This window comes from Hyperolius riggenbachi, chromosome 12 (assembly GCF_040937935.1).
Source record: "Hyperolius riggenbachi isolate aHypRig1 chromosome 12, aHypRig1.pri, whole genome shotgun sequence".
Taxonomy (NCBI): Eukaryota; Metazoa; Chordata; class Amphibia; order Anura; family Hyperoliidae; genus Hyperolius; species Hyperolius riggenbachi.
Genome location: NC_090657.1, coordinates 119,888,605 through 119,909,199, shown reverse-complemented (window position 1 = coordinate 119,909,199; position 20,595 = coordinate 119,888,605). Strand labels below are relative to the sequence as shown.

General features: G+C 45.2%; 1 protein-coding gene across 1 annotated transcript in view; it reads right to left on the bottom strand.

Moving 5' to 3' along the window:
* The window catches only part of GRIN2C (glutamate ionotropic receptor NMDA type subunit 2C), a 1,474,164-nt gene that overhangs the window by 705,552 nt on the left and 748,017 nt on the right, over positions 1–20,595 (bottom strand). The window contains exon 9 of the mRNA XM_068262140.1: positions 12,165–12,394. Coding sequence (XP_068118241.1) covers positions 12,165–12,394 — 230 coding nt within the window. The remainder of the gene's footprint in view (positions 1–12,164; positions 12,395–20,595) is intronic.

Sequence of the window (20,595 nt, the reverse complement as noted above, 5' to 3'; positions counted from 1 at the left end):
CAGGGTCTAGGGCTAAAAGTATTGGAGGCAGAGGATCTGCAGGATAGCCAGGTAACTGGTATTGCTTAAAAGGAAATCAATATGGTAGCCTCCATATACCTTTCACTACAGTTCTCCTTTAAAGGGAACCTTAACTGAGAATGATATGGATGTTTCCTGTAAACAATACCAGTTGCCTGGCAGTCCAGCTGATCTTTGTGACTGCAATAGTGGCTGAATCACACCCTGAAACAAGCATGCAGCTAATCCAGTCTGACTTCAGTCAGAGCACCTGATCTGCATGCTTGTTCAGGGGATGTGGCTAAAAGTATTAGAGACACAGGATCAGCAGGCGATTCAGGCAACTGGTATTATTTTAAAAGGAAAAATCCATATCCTTCTCCGTTTAGGTTCCCTTTAAGGATTTGTAGCATAAAAGCCAAATCACATTGGCTGGGATTTGAACCTGGGTCTCACTGTATGGTGGACAAGCACACTAACCACTATACCAACTGAAGCTGGCCTGAAATTGCTGGCCTAAAATTTACTATTTATGCTCAATTAGTGTTGGGCGAACACCTAGATGTTCGGGTTCGCGAACGTTCGCCGAACATCGCCGCGATGTTCGGGTGTTCGACCCGAACTCCGAACATAATGGAAGTCAATGGGGACCCGAACTTTCGTGCTTTGTAAAGCTTCCTTACATGCTACATACCCCAAATTTGCAGGGTATGTGCACCTTGGGAGTGGGTACAAGAGGAAAAAATTTTTAGCAAAAAGAGCTTATAGTTTTTGAGAAAATCGATTTTAAAGTTTCAAAGGGAAAACTGTCTTTTAAATGCGGGAAATGTCTGTTTTCTTTGCACAGGTAACATGCTTTTTGTCGGCATGCAGTCATAAATGTAATACATATAAGAGGTTCCAGGAAAAGGGACCGGTAACGCTAACCCAGCAGCAGCACACGTGATGGAACAGGAGGAGGGTGGCGCAGGAGGAGAAGGCCACGCTTTGAGACACAACAACCCAGGCCTTGCATGAGGACAAGAAGCGTGCGTACAGCAATTTGCGTTTTGTCGCCATGCAGTCATAAATTTAATACAGATAATACACTACCATGGGGAATTTTACCAATTTTGGACCCCTGTAACTCTGGTTTGCAGAGATGTAGGGACCCCATCTTTGGAATCCAAGTCTAACAATATGTCTTCTACCTGCATGAGACATTTCGTGAAATTCAGACGTTGCTAACGGCCATAGCTGAGATTTATGTACGTCACCATCACTACCATTGAAATAGCCCAAATAAACAGGTTTTTGTGACCCTAGGCTATGACCTCTTTGGCCTAGGGGCCCGAAACTCACCAGTCATGTTCCCGCTAAGGGTCCCTACAATGCTAGAAAATTTGGTACTGCTGAGCCATTGCCCTTTGAAAAGATGTGAGATTTTGGAAAGTGAAATAGGGAGGCAATGAAAGTCTATGGGGGATTTTACCAATTTTGGACCCCTGTAACTCTGGTTTGCAGAGATGTAGGGACCCCATCTTTGGAATCCAAGTCTAACAATATGTCTTCTACCTGCATGAGACATTTCGTGAAATTCAGACGTTGCTAACGGCCATAGCTGAGATTTATGTACGTCACCATCACTACCATTGAAATAGCCCAAATAAACAGGTTTTTGTGACCCTAGGCTATGACCTCTTTGGCCTAGGGGCCTGAAACTCACCAGTCATGTTCCCCCTAAGGGTCCCTACAATGCTAGAAAATTTGGTACTGCTGAGCCATTGCCCTTTGAAAAGATGTGAGATTTTGGAAAGTGAAATAGGGAGGCAATGAAAGTCTATGGGGGATTTTACCAATTTTGGACCCCTGTAACTCTAGTTTGCAGAGATGTAGGGACCCCATCTTTGGAATCCAAGTCTAACAATATGTCTTCTACCTGCATGAGACATTTCGTGAAATTCAGACGTTGCTAACGGCCATAGCTGAGATTTATGTACGTCACCATCACTACCATTGAAATAGCCCAAATAAACAGGTTTTTGTGACCCTAGGCTATGACCTCTTTGGCCTAGGGGCCCGAAACTCACCAGTCATGTTCCTCCTAAGGGTCCCTACAATGCTAGAAAATGTGGTACTGCTGAGCCATTGCCCTTTGAAAAGATGTGAGATTTTGGAAAGTGAAATAGGGAGGCAATGAAAGTCTATGGGGGATTTTACCAATTTTGGACCCCTGTAACTCTGGTTTGCAGAGATGTAGGGACCCCATCTTTGGAATCCAAGTCTAACAATATGTCTTCTACCTGCATGAGACATTTCGTGAAATTCAGACGTTGCTAACGGCCATGGCTGAGATTTATGTACGTCACCATCACTACCATTGAAATAACCCAAATAAACAGGTTTTTGTGACCCTAGGCTATGACCTCTTCGGCCTAGGGGCCCGAAACTCACCAGTCATATTCCCCCTAAGGGTCCCTACAATGCTAGAAAATTTGCCACTGCTGATCAATTGCCCTTTGAAAAGATGTGAGATTTTGGAACTGTAAATAGGAGGTCCAATGAAAGCCTATGGGGGATTTTCCCAATTTTGGACCCCTGTAACTCTGGTTTGGAGAGATGTAGGGACCCCATCTTTGGAATCCAAGTCTAACAATATGTCTTCTACCTGCATGAGACATTTCGTGAAATTCAGACGTTGCTAACGGCCATAGCTGAGATTTATGTACGTCACCATCACTACCATTGAAATAACCCAAATAAACAGGTTTTTGTGACCCTAGGCTATGACCTCTTCGGCCTAGGGGCCCGAAACTCACCAGTCATGTTCCCCCTAAGGGTCCCTACAATGCTAGAAAATTTGCCACTGCTGATCAATTGCCCTTTGAAAAGATGTGAGATTTTGGAACTGTAAATAGGAGGCCCAATGAAAGCCTAGGGGGGATTTTACCAATTTTGGACCCCTGTAACTCTGGTTTGCAGAGATGTAGGGACCCCATCTTTGTAATCCAAGTCTAACAATATGTCTTCTACCTGCATGAGACATTTCGTGAAATTCAGACGTTGCTAACGGCCATGGCTGAGATTTATGTACGTCACCATCATTACCATTGAAATAACCCAAATAAACAGGTTTTGTGACCCTAGGCTATGACCTCTTCGGCCTAGGGGCCCGAAACTCACCAGTCATGTTCCCCCTAAGGGTCCCTACAATGCTAGAAAATTTGCCACTCCTGATCAATTGCCCTTTGAAAAGATGTGAGATTTTGGAACTGTAAATAGGAGGCCCAATGAAAGCCTATGGGTGATTTTACCAATTTTGGACCCCTGTAACTCTGGTTTGCAGAGATGTAGGGACCCCATCTTTGGAATCCAAGTCTAACAATATGTCTTCTACCTGCATGAGACATTTCGTGAAATTCAGACGTTGTTAACGGCCATGGCTGAGATTTATGTACGTCACCATCACTACCATTGAAATAGCCCAAATAAACAGGTTTTTGTGACCCTAGGCTATGACCTCTTCGGCCTAGGACTGCATTGAACGCGACCCACGCATTGTGCGCATTCTGGACAACACCAATTATTGGGTTTATACCCTTCTGGATCCACGGTACAAACACAATGTTCCAAAACTGCTTGAAGAAAGAGTCCGACAGGTCAAAATGGAAGAATACCAGCAGGCCCTTGTGGAGACTTTAAGGAGGAGATTGACATCCTCCCCCTCCTCTAGCCAGTTGTTCGCCGACAGACTGACTTCCGCAAACCCAGGACGACCAGGAGGGCAGCAAACAACACAAGCCGCAGCTAGTGCCCAAAAGAGAATGGTATCGGCAGTGTCCTTGGAGTGGGAAAATTTTCTGACACCCATGCAGCAGCACAGAACAGCAAGCGTGCAGATCCACCTCCAACACCGATCGCCTGGAGAAGATGGTCAAGGACTACATGTCAGATGGCATAGCTGTGTTGAACAATCCATCTGCACCCTTCAACTATTGGGTATCGAAGCTAGACACGTGGCACAAACTGGCAATGTACGCAATAGAGGTGCTGGCTTGCCCGGCAGCCAGCGTTATGTCGGAACGCTGTTTCAGTGCTGCCGGAGGCATTGTCACAGATCGGCGTATCCGCCTCTCCACAGAAAATGCAGACCGTCTGACTCAAATTAAAATGAATCAATCCTGGATTGGAAACGACTACGCAACACTCCCGGACCCCAACCAAGTAACATGAACAATGAACATCTGTGATGGGTTAGCGTTTCCGGTCCCTGTTTATTGAACCTCTCATCTGTATTAAATTTATGACTGCATGGCGACAAAACGCAAATTGCTATCCGCACGCTTCTTGTCCTCATGCAAGGCCTGGGTTGTTGTGTCTCAAAGCGTGGCCTTCTCCTCCTGCGCCACCCTCCTCCTGTTCCATCACGTGTGCTGCTGCTGGGTTAGCGTTACCAGTCGCTTTTCCTGGAACCTCTTATATGTATTACATTTATGACTGCATGCCGACAAAAAGCATGTTACCTGTGCAAAGAAAACAGACATTTCCCGCATTTAAAAGACAGTTTTCCCTTTGAAACTTTAAAATCGATTTTCTCAAAAACTATAAGCTCTTTTTGCTAAAAAATTTTTCCTCTTGTACCCACTCCCAAGGTGCATACACCCTGTAAATTTGGGGTATGTAGCATATAAGGAGGCTTTACAAAGCACGAAAGTTCGGGTCCCCATTGACTTTCATTATGTTCGGAGTTCGGCTCGAACACCCGAACATCGCGGCCATGTTCGCCCAACACTACACGTGACCTGTTTGGCCAATCACAGCGCTAGCCGAACGTTCGGGTAACGTTCGGCCATGCGCTCTTAGTTCGGCCATATGGCCGAACAGTTTGGCCGAACACCATCAGGTGTTCGGCCGAACTCGAACATCACCCGAACAGGGTGATGTTCTGCAGAACCCGAACAGTGGCGAACACTGTTCGCCCAACACTATGCTCAATACAAGAGAAAAAGTAGACAAGACAAATAACATTTATATCACACTTTTCTCCTGGCGGACTCAAAGGACCAGAGCTGCAGCCACTAGGGCATGCTCTATAGGCAGTAGCAGTGTTAGGAAGACTTGCCTAAGGTCTCCTACTGAATAGGTGCTGGCTTACTGAACAGACAGAGCTGAGATTTGAACTCTGGTCTCCTTTGTCAGAGGCAGCGCCCTTATCCATTACACCATGCAGCCACTGCTTACAGATATTTAGCCAGACATGGCCTTCTCTTTTGTGTTATTTGTCTTGTCTACTTTTTCTCTTGTATTGAGCATAAATAGTAAATTTTAGGCCAGCAATTTCAGGCCAGCTTCAGTTGGTATAGTGGTTAGTGTGCTTGTCCACCATACAGTGAGACCCAGGTTCAAATCCCAGCCAATGTGAGTTGGCTTTTATGCTACAAATCCTTAAAGGGAACCTAAACGGAGAATGATATGGATTTTTCCTTTTAAAATAATACCAGTTGCCTGAATCGCCTGCTGATCCTGTGTCTCTAATACTTTTAGCCACATCCCCTGAACAAGCATGCAGATCAGGTGCTCTGACTGAAGTCAGACTGGATTAGCTGCATGCTTGTTTCAGGGTGTGATTCAGCCACTATTGCAGTCACAAAGATCAGCTGGACTGCCAGGCAACTGGTATTGTTTACAGGAAACATCCATATCATTCTCAGTTAAGGTTCCCTTTAAAGGAGAACTGTAGTGAAAGGTATATGGAGGCTACCATATTGATTTCCTTTTAAGCAATACCAGTTACCTGGCTATCCTGCAGATCCTCTGCCTCCAATACTTTTAGCCCTAGACCCTGAACAAGCATGCAGCAGATCTGGTGTTTGACATTTTTGTAAGATCTGACAAGATTAGCTGCATGCTTGTTTCTGGGGTGATTCACACTACAGTGGCTGGATAGTGTACTGGTTAAGGGCTCTGCCTTTGACATGGGAGACCAGGGTTTGAATCCTGGCTAGGTCAAGTACCTATTCAGTAAGGAGTTCAAGGCAAGACTCCCTAACACTGCAGGGTGGCCTCTTGAGCGTGTCCCTGTGGCTTGCAGCTCTTCAGCGCTTTGAGTCTGACAGGAGAAAAGCACTATACAAATGTTTGGATTATTATTATTACTGCAGCCAAATAGATCAGCAGGGCTGCCAGGCAACTGGTATAGCTTAAAAGGAAATCAATATGGCAGCCTCCATATACCTCTCACTACAGTTCTCCTTTAAGCAACCTAATGGTTCTATTGCATTGAGCATAAATGTTAAATTTTAGGCTAGCTTCGCTTACTTCTGTAGTGGTACTGTGCTTAGGGTGACGTGCCCACCACACAGTGAGATCTGGGTTCGATTCCCAGCTATGGTATGATGTATACTCATGTATGTATTCCCAGCTATGGTATGATGTATACTGGTTTTTAAAATAGTATAATTCCCTGGCAGAAGAGACCCTCCTCCCTCTGGGAGGAGGGAATAGGTAGAAGGGTAAAAGGGGAGGAGGACGGAGGTGGCCAATTAAAATCTCCCTAGCAGAGTGTGTAGCAGCTGTCCCATAACTAATTAGTGTAGGCAGACAACTGAGTCAAATGGTATAAAGGACCTAGCTTGAAGGGAGGGTAGGTGGGTTCTTTAGCACTGAAAGCAGTGTGTTTGACAATAACATGTCTGCTGACAGTGAAATGGAGGGTAAAAATTTTGCTCAATACAGCATTATGGGGCGAATCGAACTTCCGCAAAAGTTCGCCTGATGCAGGCGAACGCGAACCCCCAAAGTTGGCCTGGAACTGTTCGCAGGCGAACCGTTCGGCCCATCTCTATTTATAATATCATTATGGTAAATTTGCTCTCTTGATATGAGATGCCTTTATTGATAATATATTTCGATGCTCTTTGCTTCATCTATGTAAGATTTATATGATATCTTGATCTGTAATAGCACATTTTGTCTCAGGTTGTGTCTCCTTTAAGAGTCCGTTGTGCTGGGTGGGGGTGTCTCTTTTGGAGCTGGCTCTATTTTCCTCCTTCCCCTCTTTTCCTTAATGTATGTGTGTCTCTACCTTTCCCTCCCTGCCCTCCCTTTAGAGTCCGTTCCTTTTTTCACCACACACCCGGCACTTAGCCTGGCAAGGAGAGGGGCGGGATCGGCTAGATCTGGCCGGCCCCTAGCCCAGCTCCCTTTGTTGCCAGGCTACCGACTGGAACGGCGCGATGTACGCATTGGGCATGCGTGCATGCGTCAGTTCCGGCCGGACGGACCACGCTGGAGCGCAGAAGCCGCGCCCATGGAAGTCACGCGGCTTGGGCCTCCTCGACGTAAACGCCATTTAAGGCGCATGGAGACCACTCCTGACATACATACCTGGCGGTCTGTGTCCTGATGAGCCGAATCTTTCGGCGAAACGGGTAGACAAGGTCTGGGCGGCCTGGGGAAGTCCTTACTGCAGCAATATCCATCATTCTTCATGGAAAAGGTTGGCACTTGGCATCTACACAAGGACATGTAAGCCTGTAACAGCACCACAAACTTTTTTCACCATTTATGTTGAGGCTTATCGTATTGCCTCACATTGGGACTGTTTACAAACTACTCATATTGAGCTATTATTCGATCCTATGGATGCCTTATTTGTTCCACATGATGCAATGATTACAATTATAATATGCACTATATGCTAAAGATGGATATTATCTGAACCATCCAAATCAACTACAGTGGTGACATCCTGACGAATCGCCTGTGAGGGGCGGGAAACGCGTCGATGGGCGGAGTCCAAGTGTCATGGTGACGTCACACCCGCGCCAACCGATGAATTAGCCCTGCAGTACAGGCGCTGCTGTTCCGGCGTTGTGTCGCCATTACTGGCTGTATGGTCTGATATGTGGCCAGCAGGAAGCGGGTTTTTATGCGCAGTGCTGAGACGCTGATCCAGCGTGGTGCAGTCTACCCTGTCGCCATAGTGAGTTGGACCAATCTGGTGAGCGCAACCCAAGTCTATTCCCGGAAGCTGGACTGTCTCTCCCCATATCGGGATTTCATCGGGCCAAGGCTCCATAGTGGGTACCCACTCAAAGATGTCACAGCGGAGGTGGTAAGAGTGACTCTCCTGTGCTGAGAATGTATATCTACTTCTGAGGTGATAATCCAGCATTTACATCGCTGCTGTGCAGGTGGACTCATTATCCCCTATGGGGAGTGTACACTCAGTTATCACGCCACACAGAAGAACAAGGCAGCGCTTTTGAGTGCATGGGCGCCATTGTGTGTATGCGTGGGTGGACGAATGATGCCGGCTTAGGTCAGATAGTTATAGGACTTAGGCTATGAGCTTGAATTCATGACTCTAGGATTTTCAGCGAGTTTTTACTGGTGTTTTAGTGAAGCTGATTTTTGCATGCAGTCAAGCTAGTCTGTGTCATTTGTGTTTTTTGACAATAAATTTTCTACTATCTGACTCAATATATCGTGAACCCTGGCCTCTATTTGTATATTAGTGGTTACAACAGTTGCCTGCTTCTGGACAGGAACTCCGGATTGCTTTTGATTGCCACATATTGAGTTTTATGGACACAGTGCCCTATCATTACATCCTGAGACTCTCTTTATATACAGTTGCCTGCTTCTGGACAGGAACTTTGAGCTGGACATCTGCTGTCATGATGCTAATCTACCACTAATCTGGGGCCCAGCATGGCTTATAAGCAATCCCTGATCCTTCAAAACCACTTACTGCCTGCTTGTGGACAGAAATTCTATACACAATCAGTTGCCTGCTTGTGGACAGGAACGTCACAGTATCATCAGTTGCCTGCTTCTGGTCAGGAACTTTGTGTCAATTGATAGCTGCTATTATATTCTTCTGCATCCCAGCATCCCAATACTGAAGGACTCTCAAGCCATATGGGTTATCCTCTAAAATCTAGAGTGTATTGCCATCCCTCCTTGGTTTGAAATATGCTTCATTGCTGTATAATGATACATCTTTTTCCCTTAGCTGCCCAGACATTCAGATCACCTAAAGCTGTATGATTAATATTAACCTTTTTAATTGTATTAATAAATGGTAATTTTTATTTATATACTCTCAGGAAGATAGTGTCATATTGCAACAGGATCTGGATAGGATGGCTATATGGGCACATACATGACAGATGAAATTCAATGTTGAAAAATGTAAAGTCATGCATTTTGGTCTAGCACCATACAAAATAAATGGGATACAGTTGGGGACATCAAACTTGGAGAAGGCCTTAGGAGTACTCATCGACAACAAGTTAAATAATCGTACTCAATGCCAAGCCGCTGCAGCTAAAGCTAACAAAATTTTGGGATGCATTAAAAGGGAAATAAAAACTTGAGATGCTGGCATAATATTGCCCCTGTTTAACTCTCTAGTAAACTTGAGATGCTAGCATAATATTGCCCCTGTTTAACTCTCTAGTAAGGCCATCTGGAATAGGGAATTCAGTTCTGGGCACCACATTACAAAAAACATATTGCAATTTTAGAGCAGGTGCAGAGACGTGCAACAAAATTGATACGTGGGATGGAAGGTCTCACTTACCAAGAAAGGTTAGATAAACTGGGTTTATTTAGTCTAGAGAAAAGACGCCTTAGAGGGGATCTAATTAACATGTATAAATACGTCAGAGGGCAATATAATAGCTTGGCGGATGAGCTTTTTGTCCCTAGGCCTTCTCAAAGGACTAGAGGATATGATCTGCGCATGGAGGAAAAACGTTTTAGCCATTTATTTAGGGGTTCTATACAGTAAGAGTGATTAAGATGTGGAATGCATTGCCACAGGAAGTCGTTATGGCAAACTCTGTACCTACATTTAAAGGGGGCTTAGATGCTTTCCTTGCGTTGAAAGACATCAATGGCTACAATTACTAGATAATGCCTAATGATGTTGATCCAGGGATTTTATCTGATTGCCATCTGGAGTCGGGAAGGATTTTTTTTCTCCCTTTTGGGGCTAATTGGACCATTCCTTGTAAGGGTTTTCTTTTGCCATCCTCTGTATCAACAGGGATATATGAGGGAGCAGGCTGGTGTTGTACTTTGTACTCTGGTTGAACTCGATGGACATATGTCTTTTATCAACCAAAATAACTATGTAACTATGTAAGTCAAGCAGCCGTCCTACAAACAACATTACCCCTATTTCCCCAGTTGGTGAAAGCAGGAATGACTTATGAATCCTACAGGCACCAGTCTTCTGCACTCCTGTAGCTGCCAGCTGCTTTGCTGTGTCATCTCTGCACGGCTCTGATGCATCACATGACCTAATGCAGGTCAGGTGACATGCCAGGGAGCCGTACGAGGATCCAGCAAAGCAGCTTGTAGCTTTAGGGTGAAGAAGACTGGTGTAGGAGAATTTGTAAATCATTTCCGCTGCGCACCACTCTGCAAACTCCTGGATGCCCGCAGGTTTGCTTTAAAGAAGCATTATGCAGCCACAACACCTGCAAGTGATGAGCGTTACAATTTGCCTGCAAAATGAATTCAAATTGTGTACATCTTAGTATAGTGTTAAACAAAATCAGCAGAAAGTGCATTTGATTGGCCCGGTTCCAAGCTACACACAATTTGCATTCAGGACCAACAATTGCCAATTATTGATCAAGAGAAAAACCAGAGGTGAAAAGGGGCGATTAACCATTTTAGCCCGCGGGTATTTTTCAACGTATGCATCAGAGCAATTTTCACCTCACATTCATTCGCCAATAACGTTATCACTAATTATAACAATGAATTGATCTATATCTTGTTTTTTCCGCCACCAATTAGGCTTTCTTTGGGTGGTACATTTTTCTATGAATTATTTTTTTATACATGCATTTTAAGAGGAATATTAAGGAAAACATGGAAAAAATGCATTGTTTCTCAGTTTTCAGCCATTATGGCTTTAAAATAATACATGCTACCATAATTAAAATCCACATATTTTATTTGCTCATTTGTCCCGGTTATTACACCATTTAAATTATGTCCCTATCACAATGTATGGTGCCAATATTTTATTTGGAATTAAAAAGGTGCATGTTTTCAGTTTTGCATCCATCACTATTTACAAGCTTATAATTTAAAAAATGTTTGTAATATACCCTCTTCACATGCATATTAAAAAAGTTCAGACCCATAGGTACTGTAACTATGTTTTTTTTTATTGTAATTTTTTTTTCATTAAACATTTTATTTGGGTCATTTTTGGTGTGGGAGGTAAACAGTTAATTTTAAATGTAATAATGTGGGTTTATTTTTGTAAAAAATGTATGTAGATGTAATTTTACTCCTTGCCCACAAGATGGCCACAGTGAGATTTTTTTTCTTTAAGCCCTGGAAGCGAAGTGCTCGCTTTCAGGAAGTATAAGGAGGACAGGAAACTTTTTTTTCATCCGAAAGACAGCGGTTTCTGACAAGAGGCCATTGTACTTTCTACTGGTGACTTATACAAATGAATGGGAACCATATTCCTATTCATTGATCTCCAGGCTAACAGGGGTGACATGTGCACTCGTGTGTGCGCGATTGTGCAACAGCGCTACAGCAATCGCCTGGACGTGACAATCACGTCGAAGGGGCTTGAATGGTTAACCTTTCATAGGAAAAGTTAAAATGTGTATATTATTTCAGGAACGTTTCATACCTTCCAACTTTTTGAGATCAGAAAGAGGAACACTTAATCACTGCCCCTGCCACACCCCTAATCACACCACTGACACACCCCTAGCTACACATACTATAAACACTTCATAACAAAAGTATGTTGTTTTAGGATTCAAAACAACCTAGTCCATTCTATTCTGGTTAATTTTCCTTCATATTAGCATTTGAAAATAAGAATTATATCAATTTAATATATGGGGATACAGTAATTAAACACAATTATCATTATAAAAATACATGTATTTACATAAATCTGTACATGAGTTATGAAAGAGGAACAAATGAGGGAGAAAGAGGGACAGAGGCACACAGGGTACCTAAAGAGGGATTGTTTCTCCAAAAGAGGGACAAGTTGGGAGCTATGACTTGTATATTTTTGACATTACATTTTCTGATATGATAACTCATCCTCGCATGCTGAATGACTCAAGTTTGTCACAGGTTTGCTCTAAACTAAATATACAAAATAATCTTAGAAACATTCTCACCTTCCTGTCACTCAGACCAGACACTGTGTCAATATATTGCTCTTGAATCATAAAGGCAGCAAGGTTGGCTGTATAACTGGCAAGGAAGATGACAGCAAAGAATGCCCACACCAGCACCATAATCTTGCTTGTAGTACCTCGAGGATTTTGTATAGGAACTGAATTATTAAACACCAGTGCCCAGAGAAGCCACAAAGATTTCCCCACAGTAAAACTTGGACCTCCTAAACCTGAAAAATGTAGACAAAATTACAATAGTGTTTCTACAGCATATTTTTATATTGTTCACATCATTACTATTTTCTGGTGTTCCGTTACCAATCACCATCCGTTATGTGTAGAGAATGTAAAAGTTTTCCAAACCACTATTTAACTGTCTATGTTTCATTGCAAGTACAGGAGCTGGCAGCCCATATGGGTAATCCCAGCACTGTAATCTAGGTGAGACCTTTCCTTTTAGGGCTTTTACCCATTGCTACGTCTTCATTAGTTATAGGGTGCGCTGGTTAATTTGCTGATATTAACAGTAGTTACTGTACATACAGTAGTAACAGTTTGTTTGAGACATCTGTCCTTCAAGTTCAACAAGAAGAAAAAAAAAAAAAACATCCTGAACCCGCACATATCCCACTTGATTTAGGAGAAGGGGAAAAAAAATCTTACGATGCATGGGCCTGTTAACCTTAAAGAAAACCTGTACTGAAAAAAAAGTTCCACTGGGGGGTACTCACCTCAGTAGGGGGAAGCCTCTGGATCCTATCGAGGCTTCCCCCGTCCTCCTGTGTCCCATGGCGGTCTTGCTGCCAGGCATGCTCAAATGTACCAAAATTCGATTCAGGTACATTCGAATTCGGGTCAGGAGGACATTTGGATTCGGATGCGATCGCGAAATTCGGTTCGGATTCGAATTCGGTTCAGGTGTTCTTAACAAAATTCGGTCAAAAAAATTCTTGTTCGGGAATTCGGATGCGTTTTTTTTTTTAACGGAAATCCCAAATAGGTGTAATTAAAAACAAAACAAAAAAAGTGATGTATGGCAGCAGGCAATGTATTCTGTGGAACCTGGAGTTGGGAAAACAGACAGCAGGAGGATAAATACAGCAGCAGCAGCAAGAGGCGGAGGAGTGACGTGTGGCAGCAGGCAATGTAACGGGGCCATGGTACTTAGCGTTGGTACCACGGCTGTAAATAAACAGCAAGATCAGGAGGACGTTCCGGACAGCAGCAGTGAAGCCCACATTGTGTCCAATGCACAACTGGGACAGCACAGACACCTCATTATTATTATTATTTTTTACAACAGTATACAGCTATTGTAGTGGCGTAATAGCTAGTGGCACGTGGCAGCAGTGCATAATTCTGTGGACCCTGGTGCTGGGAACACAGACAGCAGGAGGATAAATACAGCAGGAGGAGGAGGAGTGACGTGTGGCAGCAGGCAATGTATTCTGTGGACCCTGGCGGTGGGAACACAGACAGCAGGAGGATAAATACAGCAGCAGCCGGAGATGGAGTGACGTATGGCAGCAGGCAATGTATTCTGTGGACCCTGGCGGTGGGAACACAGAAAGCAGGAGAATAAATACAGCAGGAGGAGGAGGAGTGACGTGTGGCAGCAGGCAATGTATTCTGTGGACCCTGGCGGTGGGAACACAGACAGCAGGAGGATAAATACAGCAGCAGCCGGAGATGGAGTGACGTATGGCAGCAGGCAATATATTCTGTGGACCCTGGCGGTGGGAACACAGAAAGCAGGAGAATAAATACAGCAGGAGGAGGAGGAGTGACGTTTGGCAGCAAGCAATGTATTGTGTGGAACCTGGCAGTGGGAACACAGACACCAGGAGGATGAAAATCAGCGCGGCATAATATGTTGGTGCTTTATAAATACAATAAATACATAAATAAATTCATATATAAATAAATAAATAAATACAGCAGCGGGAGGAGGAGGAGTGACGTGTGGCAGCAGGCAATGTATTGTGAGGAACCTGGCAGTGGGAACACAGACAGCAGGAGGATGAAAATCAGCACGGCATAATATGTTGGCGCTTTATAAATACAATAAATACACAAATAAATTCATAAATAAATACAACAGCAGGAGGAGGATGAGTGACGTGTGGCAGCTGGCAATGTATTCTGTAGACCCTGGCAATGGGAACACTGACAGCAGGAGGATAAATACAGCAGCAGGAGGAGGAGGAGTGACGTGTGGCAGCAGGCAATGTATTGTGTGGACCCTGGTTATGAGAACACAGACAGCAGGAGGATGAAAATCAGCGCGGCGCAATATGTTGGCAATTTATAAATACAATAAATACATAAATAAATTCATAAATTCATAAATAAATAAATACAGCAGCAGGAGGAGCGACGTGTGGCAGCAGGCAATGTATTGTGTGGATCCTGGCGGTGGGAACACAGACAGCAGGAGGATGAAAATCAGCACGGCATAATATGTTGGCGCTATAAGGATCCGCTCAGCTGGCTGCACAGGCAGACAGCTGTTTGACCATTTCTTATGTCTGAAGGATGCAGGTCTCTGGATAAGAGACCTGGCTTTGCTTTGCAAGTTTCAGACCTGCTCTGCTGCTGAGGGATTTGCATACATTTGTTATGCAAATCATCTAGCTGCTTTCTTTGAAGGCTGGCAGTATAAAGGCTGGGCCTTCACACAATCCTTTGCTGGTCATCCTTTCAGGGTTTGTTGAAACACTCCTAGAGTGTCAGCCATGCTATTTCTTGTTAAAGTTATCTTAGAGTAATTCTTGGGACTGCACTAGGCAGCTTCCCTAGTGCAGTTAGCTTGCTATCTGTTTTGTCTGTATTGCCTCTCGGTTGCGATTGTCCTGTCACCTACGGTGGTTGTCAGGAAATCGTTCTGTCTGTCTGGGGTGCTTACCAGAGCAGCGGTCGCTACTGGTAGCCCCTTCTGTTAATCCGTCTGTCTTGTTTGGATCGCACCAGCCTCTAGCGGTAGCGGCTGTGGATCCTTCTGATCTTTGTTCTTGGAGTGTAGCTGGAGCAGCGGTTGCTACCGGCTACCTCATCTGTCTGTCGTGTTTGGATCGCACTAGCCTCTAGCGGTGGCGGCTGTGGATCCTTCAGATCTTTGTTCTTGGAGTATAGCTGGAGCAGCGGTTGCTCCCTGCTATCTCATCTGTCTGTCGTGCTTGGATCGCACCAGCCCCTAGCGGTAGCGGCTGTGGATCCTTCTGATCTGCGTTCTTCTTCCTGAGCTCGGATCGCACTCGCTCTGACGGAAAGAGCAGTGGATCTTTCCTCTCGTATTTCTGTTTTCCGTTTGTTTGTCTGTTTTGTCTGATACGAACGCTTGTTGTTGGCTCGGTGAGGTAACCGTTAAGCAAGCGCTCGCGTCCTCTGTTTCGTGTTGGTCTGTCAGTGGTTAGTTAGGCATGCTTGTCTCTGTTGCGCTTAACGTGCGGAGATCGCGCTGTAATCGTGTTCGCTGTTGCGAATGAGTGCGGTGTTCGCAATTAGTTAGCGTTTGTTGTTTTCGTTGTTTTTTCATTGTTGTTTGCTGTGCCTTTGCTCCTCTCGTGCCCAGTCCTTTTTCTGTCTGGTGTCTCTTGGCAATCGCCATTCTCTGCGATTGCGTTCTTGCTTTGGTTTCTGCTGATGTGTGTTCACCGTCGCTGGGTCGTGACTAGATTGGTGGATACACATTCATCCTATATCTGTGCTCTTTCTCTTTAAGGGCTGTTCAGCCCTGTGTGTCTTAGATCTGTACAATCCCCATCTGGCATCTGTGGCCGTGCAGCGATTGTACTCGTCTGCACTCCACAGCGCCATCTGCCGGTGGGAATTGCCCTCTGCTGGTGCATTGCACCTAGCCTGGGTTCACTTAATTATACACTTGTGGAGGGTTTTCGTTGTGTCAGTGCGCATCTTGTGCGCTGACCACGAAAACGATTCCGCAAACGTTACAGGCACTTTATAAATACAATAAATACATAAATAAATTCATAAATAAATACAGCAGCAGGAGGAGGAGGAGGAGTGACGTGTGGAAGCAGGCAATGTATGTATTCTGTGGACCCTGGCGGTGGGAACACAGACAGCAGGAGGATCAAAATCAGCGCGGCGTAATATGTTGGCGCTTTATAAATACAATAAATACATAAATAAATTCATAAATAAATAAATAAATACAGCAGCAGTGTCAGTAATCCTGCATTTACCATATCAGTTGCTGCTGCCGCCATTGGCAGCGCTTCTGGACTTCCGGTGCAGCTGGCCGCATTGGCAGGGATGGTGTCAGCGGCGTTCCTTCGGGGATCCGGCCGCATGATGCTCAGACAGTAAATGAGGGCGGACGCATGCACTGTCAGCGTCGCTCCTCTTATGCTCTAAGGAAGCGTGTCAGCTGACCGGCTCCACCTCCGGATCTGGATTAGCTGAGTGGGTTGGGGGCGTGTTGTCCTGCTTACCCGGGCTTCTTAAGCGCTGTTCTGACACTTGCTCACTGTCTGCTCTAGCTAACACTTCACAGTGAAGGCTTCAGACCCTAGTCAGTTCCGTGTGTGGCTTGAACCGGCAGAACCCCGGGGATTCCATACTAGCTCAGCTTACATATATATTGATTACTTGTGTTTGACTTCTGCCTGTTTCACTGACTTCTCTCTGCCTGCCGATTTTGCACCTTTGCCAATCTGATCTGTTGCCAACCTCTGCCTGATTACTCACCTTGATTTAGCCTGCCGATTTTGTACCTTACCTATCTGATCTGTTGCCTACTCGATTTGTCTGACCATTCTCAATATCTGTATTCAGTGTTAGTACTGCCTTCTACTGTCACTGTCTGTAAGACATTTCTCTTTCAGGGAACGTCTGATAGTTGTCTGTCTGCTAGTGCCCTCATACACTAGCAGATCGTTACATTAGAGCAGACCAATAATGATAATGGAAGAGCATTGTAAACAAATTCAAGCTCTCACGCTGGCGGTTGGTAACTTAAGCAATACTGTAACCAACCAACAGCAGCAGTTGGACAGTTTGTCTCAGGCTGTTCGCGGACTGCAGCCGCAACAGCCAGTTCAAACTGCTTCACCAGTTCACCTGGTACCTGAGCCTAAAATGCCATTTCCAGAGAGATTTTCCGGACATAGAAGCGATTTCCGCAATTTCAGGAGTCGCTGTCAGTCTTACTTTGACGTTAGACCTATTTCTTCCGGCAATGAGCATCAGCGGGTCACCCTGGTTAAAATACTCTTGCAGGGTGATTCCCAAACTTGGGCCTATAATTTGCCACCTAAACATGAGGCTTTAAACTCTGTCAATGATTTGTTTGATGCTATGTGTAACAATTGTCGGGGCAGCTGCGGCGAACAGCACCGTCACCGCAGCTGCCTCCGTGCCTCTGCCCGCTTCGCTGCCCGTTCCTCCGGCGTCTAGCACCCCGAGGATGGGACTGTCATTGGCTCACAGGGTCGCTGTCTCACGTGGGCGCGTGTACAGACAGGACCTTAATGCTGGGAGGAGGCAAGTCAGCTGACCTGCTGGTCGGCTGACGTCAGAGGAGACTCACGGCGCCCCAAATTGGTTGTTCGGAGGGGGCTTAAGCCTTTGCTGCTAACTCGCAACCGGTCTGCTGCTGCGAATACATCAGTGTGAGCGCTCAGACCTTAGACTAGTATCCGGTGTGCTTTGATCTGGGAGGAAACCAGGGATTTCACACAAGATTAGGACTATTGTTATTGTATTACTATTGATTACCTGTGTATGATTCTGGCTATTCCCTGACCTTGCTATTGCTTAACGATTCTGTACCTCTGCCCATCTGATCTAGTTGCTGAACCTTTGCCTGATTACCTACTACTCTTCTGCCTAACGATTCTGTACTGTATCTGCCTCTCATTTGCTGAACCTTGCCTGTCTGACCTCTCTACTCACCAGTGGGCCCTTGCCACTGGTGAGGTGCTCTTCTGATCCAGCTCCTCTGGTGAGGTTTAGTTAAATCTATTCAGTTACTGTTTCTGATAGTACCCATCAGCTCCTCTGGTGAGGTCTCATTAAACTAATCAGTTACTGTTGCAGCTAGTACCCATCAACTCCTCTGGTGAGGTCTAGCATTGTTATTGCAGCTAGTTCCCACCAGTTCCTCTGGTGAGGTTTAGACTTGTTTATTCAGCTAGTGCTCATCAGCTCCTCTGGTGAGCACTCATTGTTGCTGATAGTACCTTTCCAGCTCCTCTGGTAAGGTCTAGCCAAACTATATAATTACAGTTACTGATAGTACCTTACCAGCTCCTCTGGTAAGGTTTAGCCAAACTATACAGTTACTGTCATAGATCGTCCCACAGCTCCTCTGGTGAGGTCTAGTCTTCCTATACAGTTATTGTTACAGATAGACCTTCCAGCTCCTCTGGTAAGGCCTATCTAACCATTTGTACTGTTGCACCAAAACATCACACTTCAGTAACTTGTCATCTATACTTGCATTATTGGTGATACTGCAGATCACCACATAATCAGGTATAGAGTCTACATTATTGGTGATTCTGCAGATCACACAATAATCAGACGTCTGAGCTGCAACACCAATCGTTACACTATGGCTATCATTTATGATGACCCAGATACAGCTGCCACCACTGTACGTAAAGTCCGCAACCTCCGTCAGGGACATAATTCTGCGGAGGATTATGCTGTGGAATTTAGAAAGTGGGTGGGAAAACTTTGCCCTACTGGATCAATTTTTATTAGGATTGTCTGATAGTGTCTGAAGTGTTGATTGGTCATCCTGAACCTCGCACTCTGGAAGACGCCATTTCTTTGGCTATTAAAATTGATCGCAGAATCCAATATCACCACCAGAGCAGGTCTCGTCATTTGTACGTCCTTCCGTGTTAACCTCCAGTGCTATCACGCACTCTGATGAACCCATGTAGCTGGGTCACACTAGATTGTCTGATATTGAGAGGCAGAGAAGAAGACAGGAGGGATTATGTCTTTACTGTGGGGAAAATGGGCATGTGGTACAAAATTGTGTCAAGAAGTCGGGAATCTCCTCCGCCTATGTTCTATCAGGGGTGTACCCCTAGGCCAGTGCTGTCCAACTTCGCGGGCATGGAGGGCCGTTTTTTTTTTCAGACCACATGGTGGAGGGCCGGCAGTCCGACACAATCTAACCCAACACCCCCCCCCCCCCCCCGAAAAAAAAAATCTAGCAGTAGATTTCACCACAAAATGCAAATGGAGTGATAGCAGATTCTCCACAAAATGCACTCAGATTGGCTGCAAATTTACCCACAAAATGCACAAAGATTGGCTGCAGATTTACCCATAAAATATATTCAGATTGGCTGCAGATTTACCCACAAAATACACAAAGATTGCCTGCAGATTTACCCACAAAATACACAAAGATTGGCTGCAGATTTACCCACAAAATACACAAAGATTGGCTGCAGATTTACCCACAAAATACACAAAGAATGGCTGCAGATTTACCCACAAAATACATTCAAATTGGCTGCAGATTTACCCACAAAATACATTCAGATTGGCTGCAGATTTACTCACAAAATACACTCAGATTGGCTGCAGATTTACCCACAAAATACACTCAGATTGGCTGCAGAGTTACCCACAAAATACACTCAGATTGGCTGCAGATTTACCCACAAAATACATTCAGATTGGCCGCAGATGTGCCCACAAAATGCACTCAGATTGGCCGCAGTTGTGCCCACAAAATTCAGTTAGAGTGGCCGCAGATTTGCTCACAAAATGCAGTCAGATTGGCCGCAGTTGTGCCCACAAAATGCAGTCAGAGTGGCCGCAGATTTGCCCACAAAATGCAGTCAGAGTGGCCGCTGTTGTGCCCACAAAATGCATTCAGATGTGCCCACAAAATGCACTGATTGGCTGCAGTTGTGCCCACAAAATGCACTCAGATGTGCCCACAAAATGCACTGATTGGCCGCAGTTGTGCCCACAAAATGCACTCAGATGTGCCCACAAAATGCACTGATTGGCCGCAGTTGTGCCCACAAAATGCACTCAGATTGGCCGCAGTTGTGCCCACAAAATTCACTCAGAGTGGCCGCAGATTTGCCCACAAAATGCACTGATTGGCCGCAGTTGTGCCCACAAAATGCACTCAGATTGGTCGAAGAGCTAAAATATTTACACCCCCCCCCCTCGTTGCCCCCCGTGCTGCCGCCTGTTTTTAAAACCCTTTCTCCCATGCTGCGGCATATAAATGTGTACAGCCTCCCCTCTCTTTGTCCCCCGTGCTACCGCCTCTAATTCACCTCAGATCGGCAGCAGCGGGCAGGAGATCAGATGCAGTCACGTCGGAACACCGGCGCATAGCAGCCGTGCGGTGAATTTGAATGGAGGACGTGACATCATCGGTCATGTCCAGCACTTAAAGTCCCCCGTGTGGCTGCCATGCGCTGGT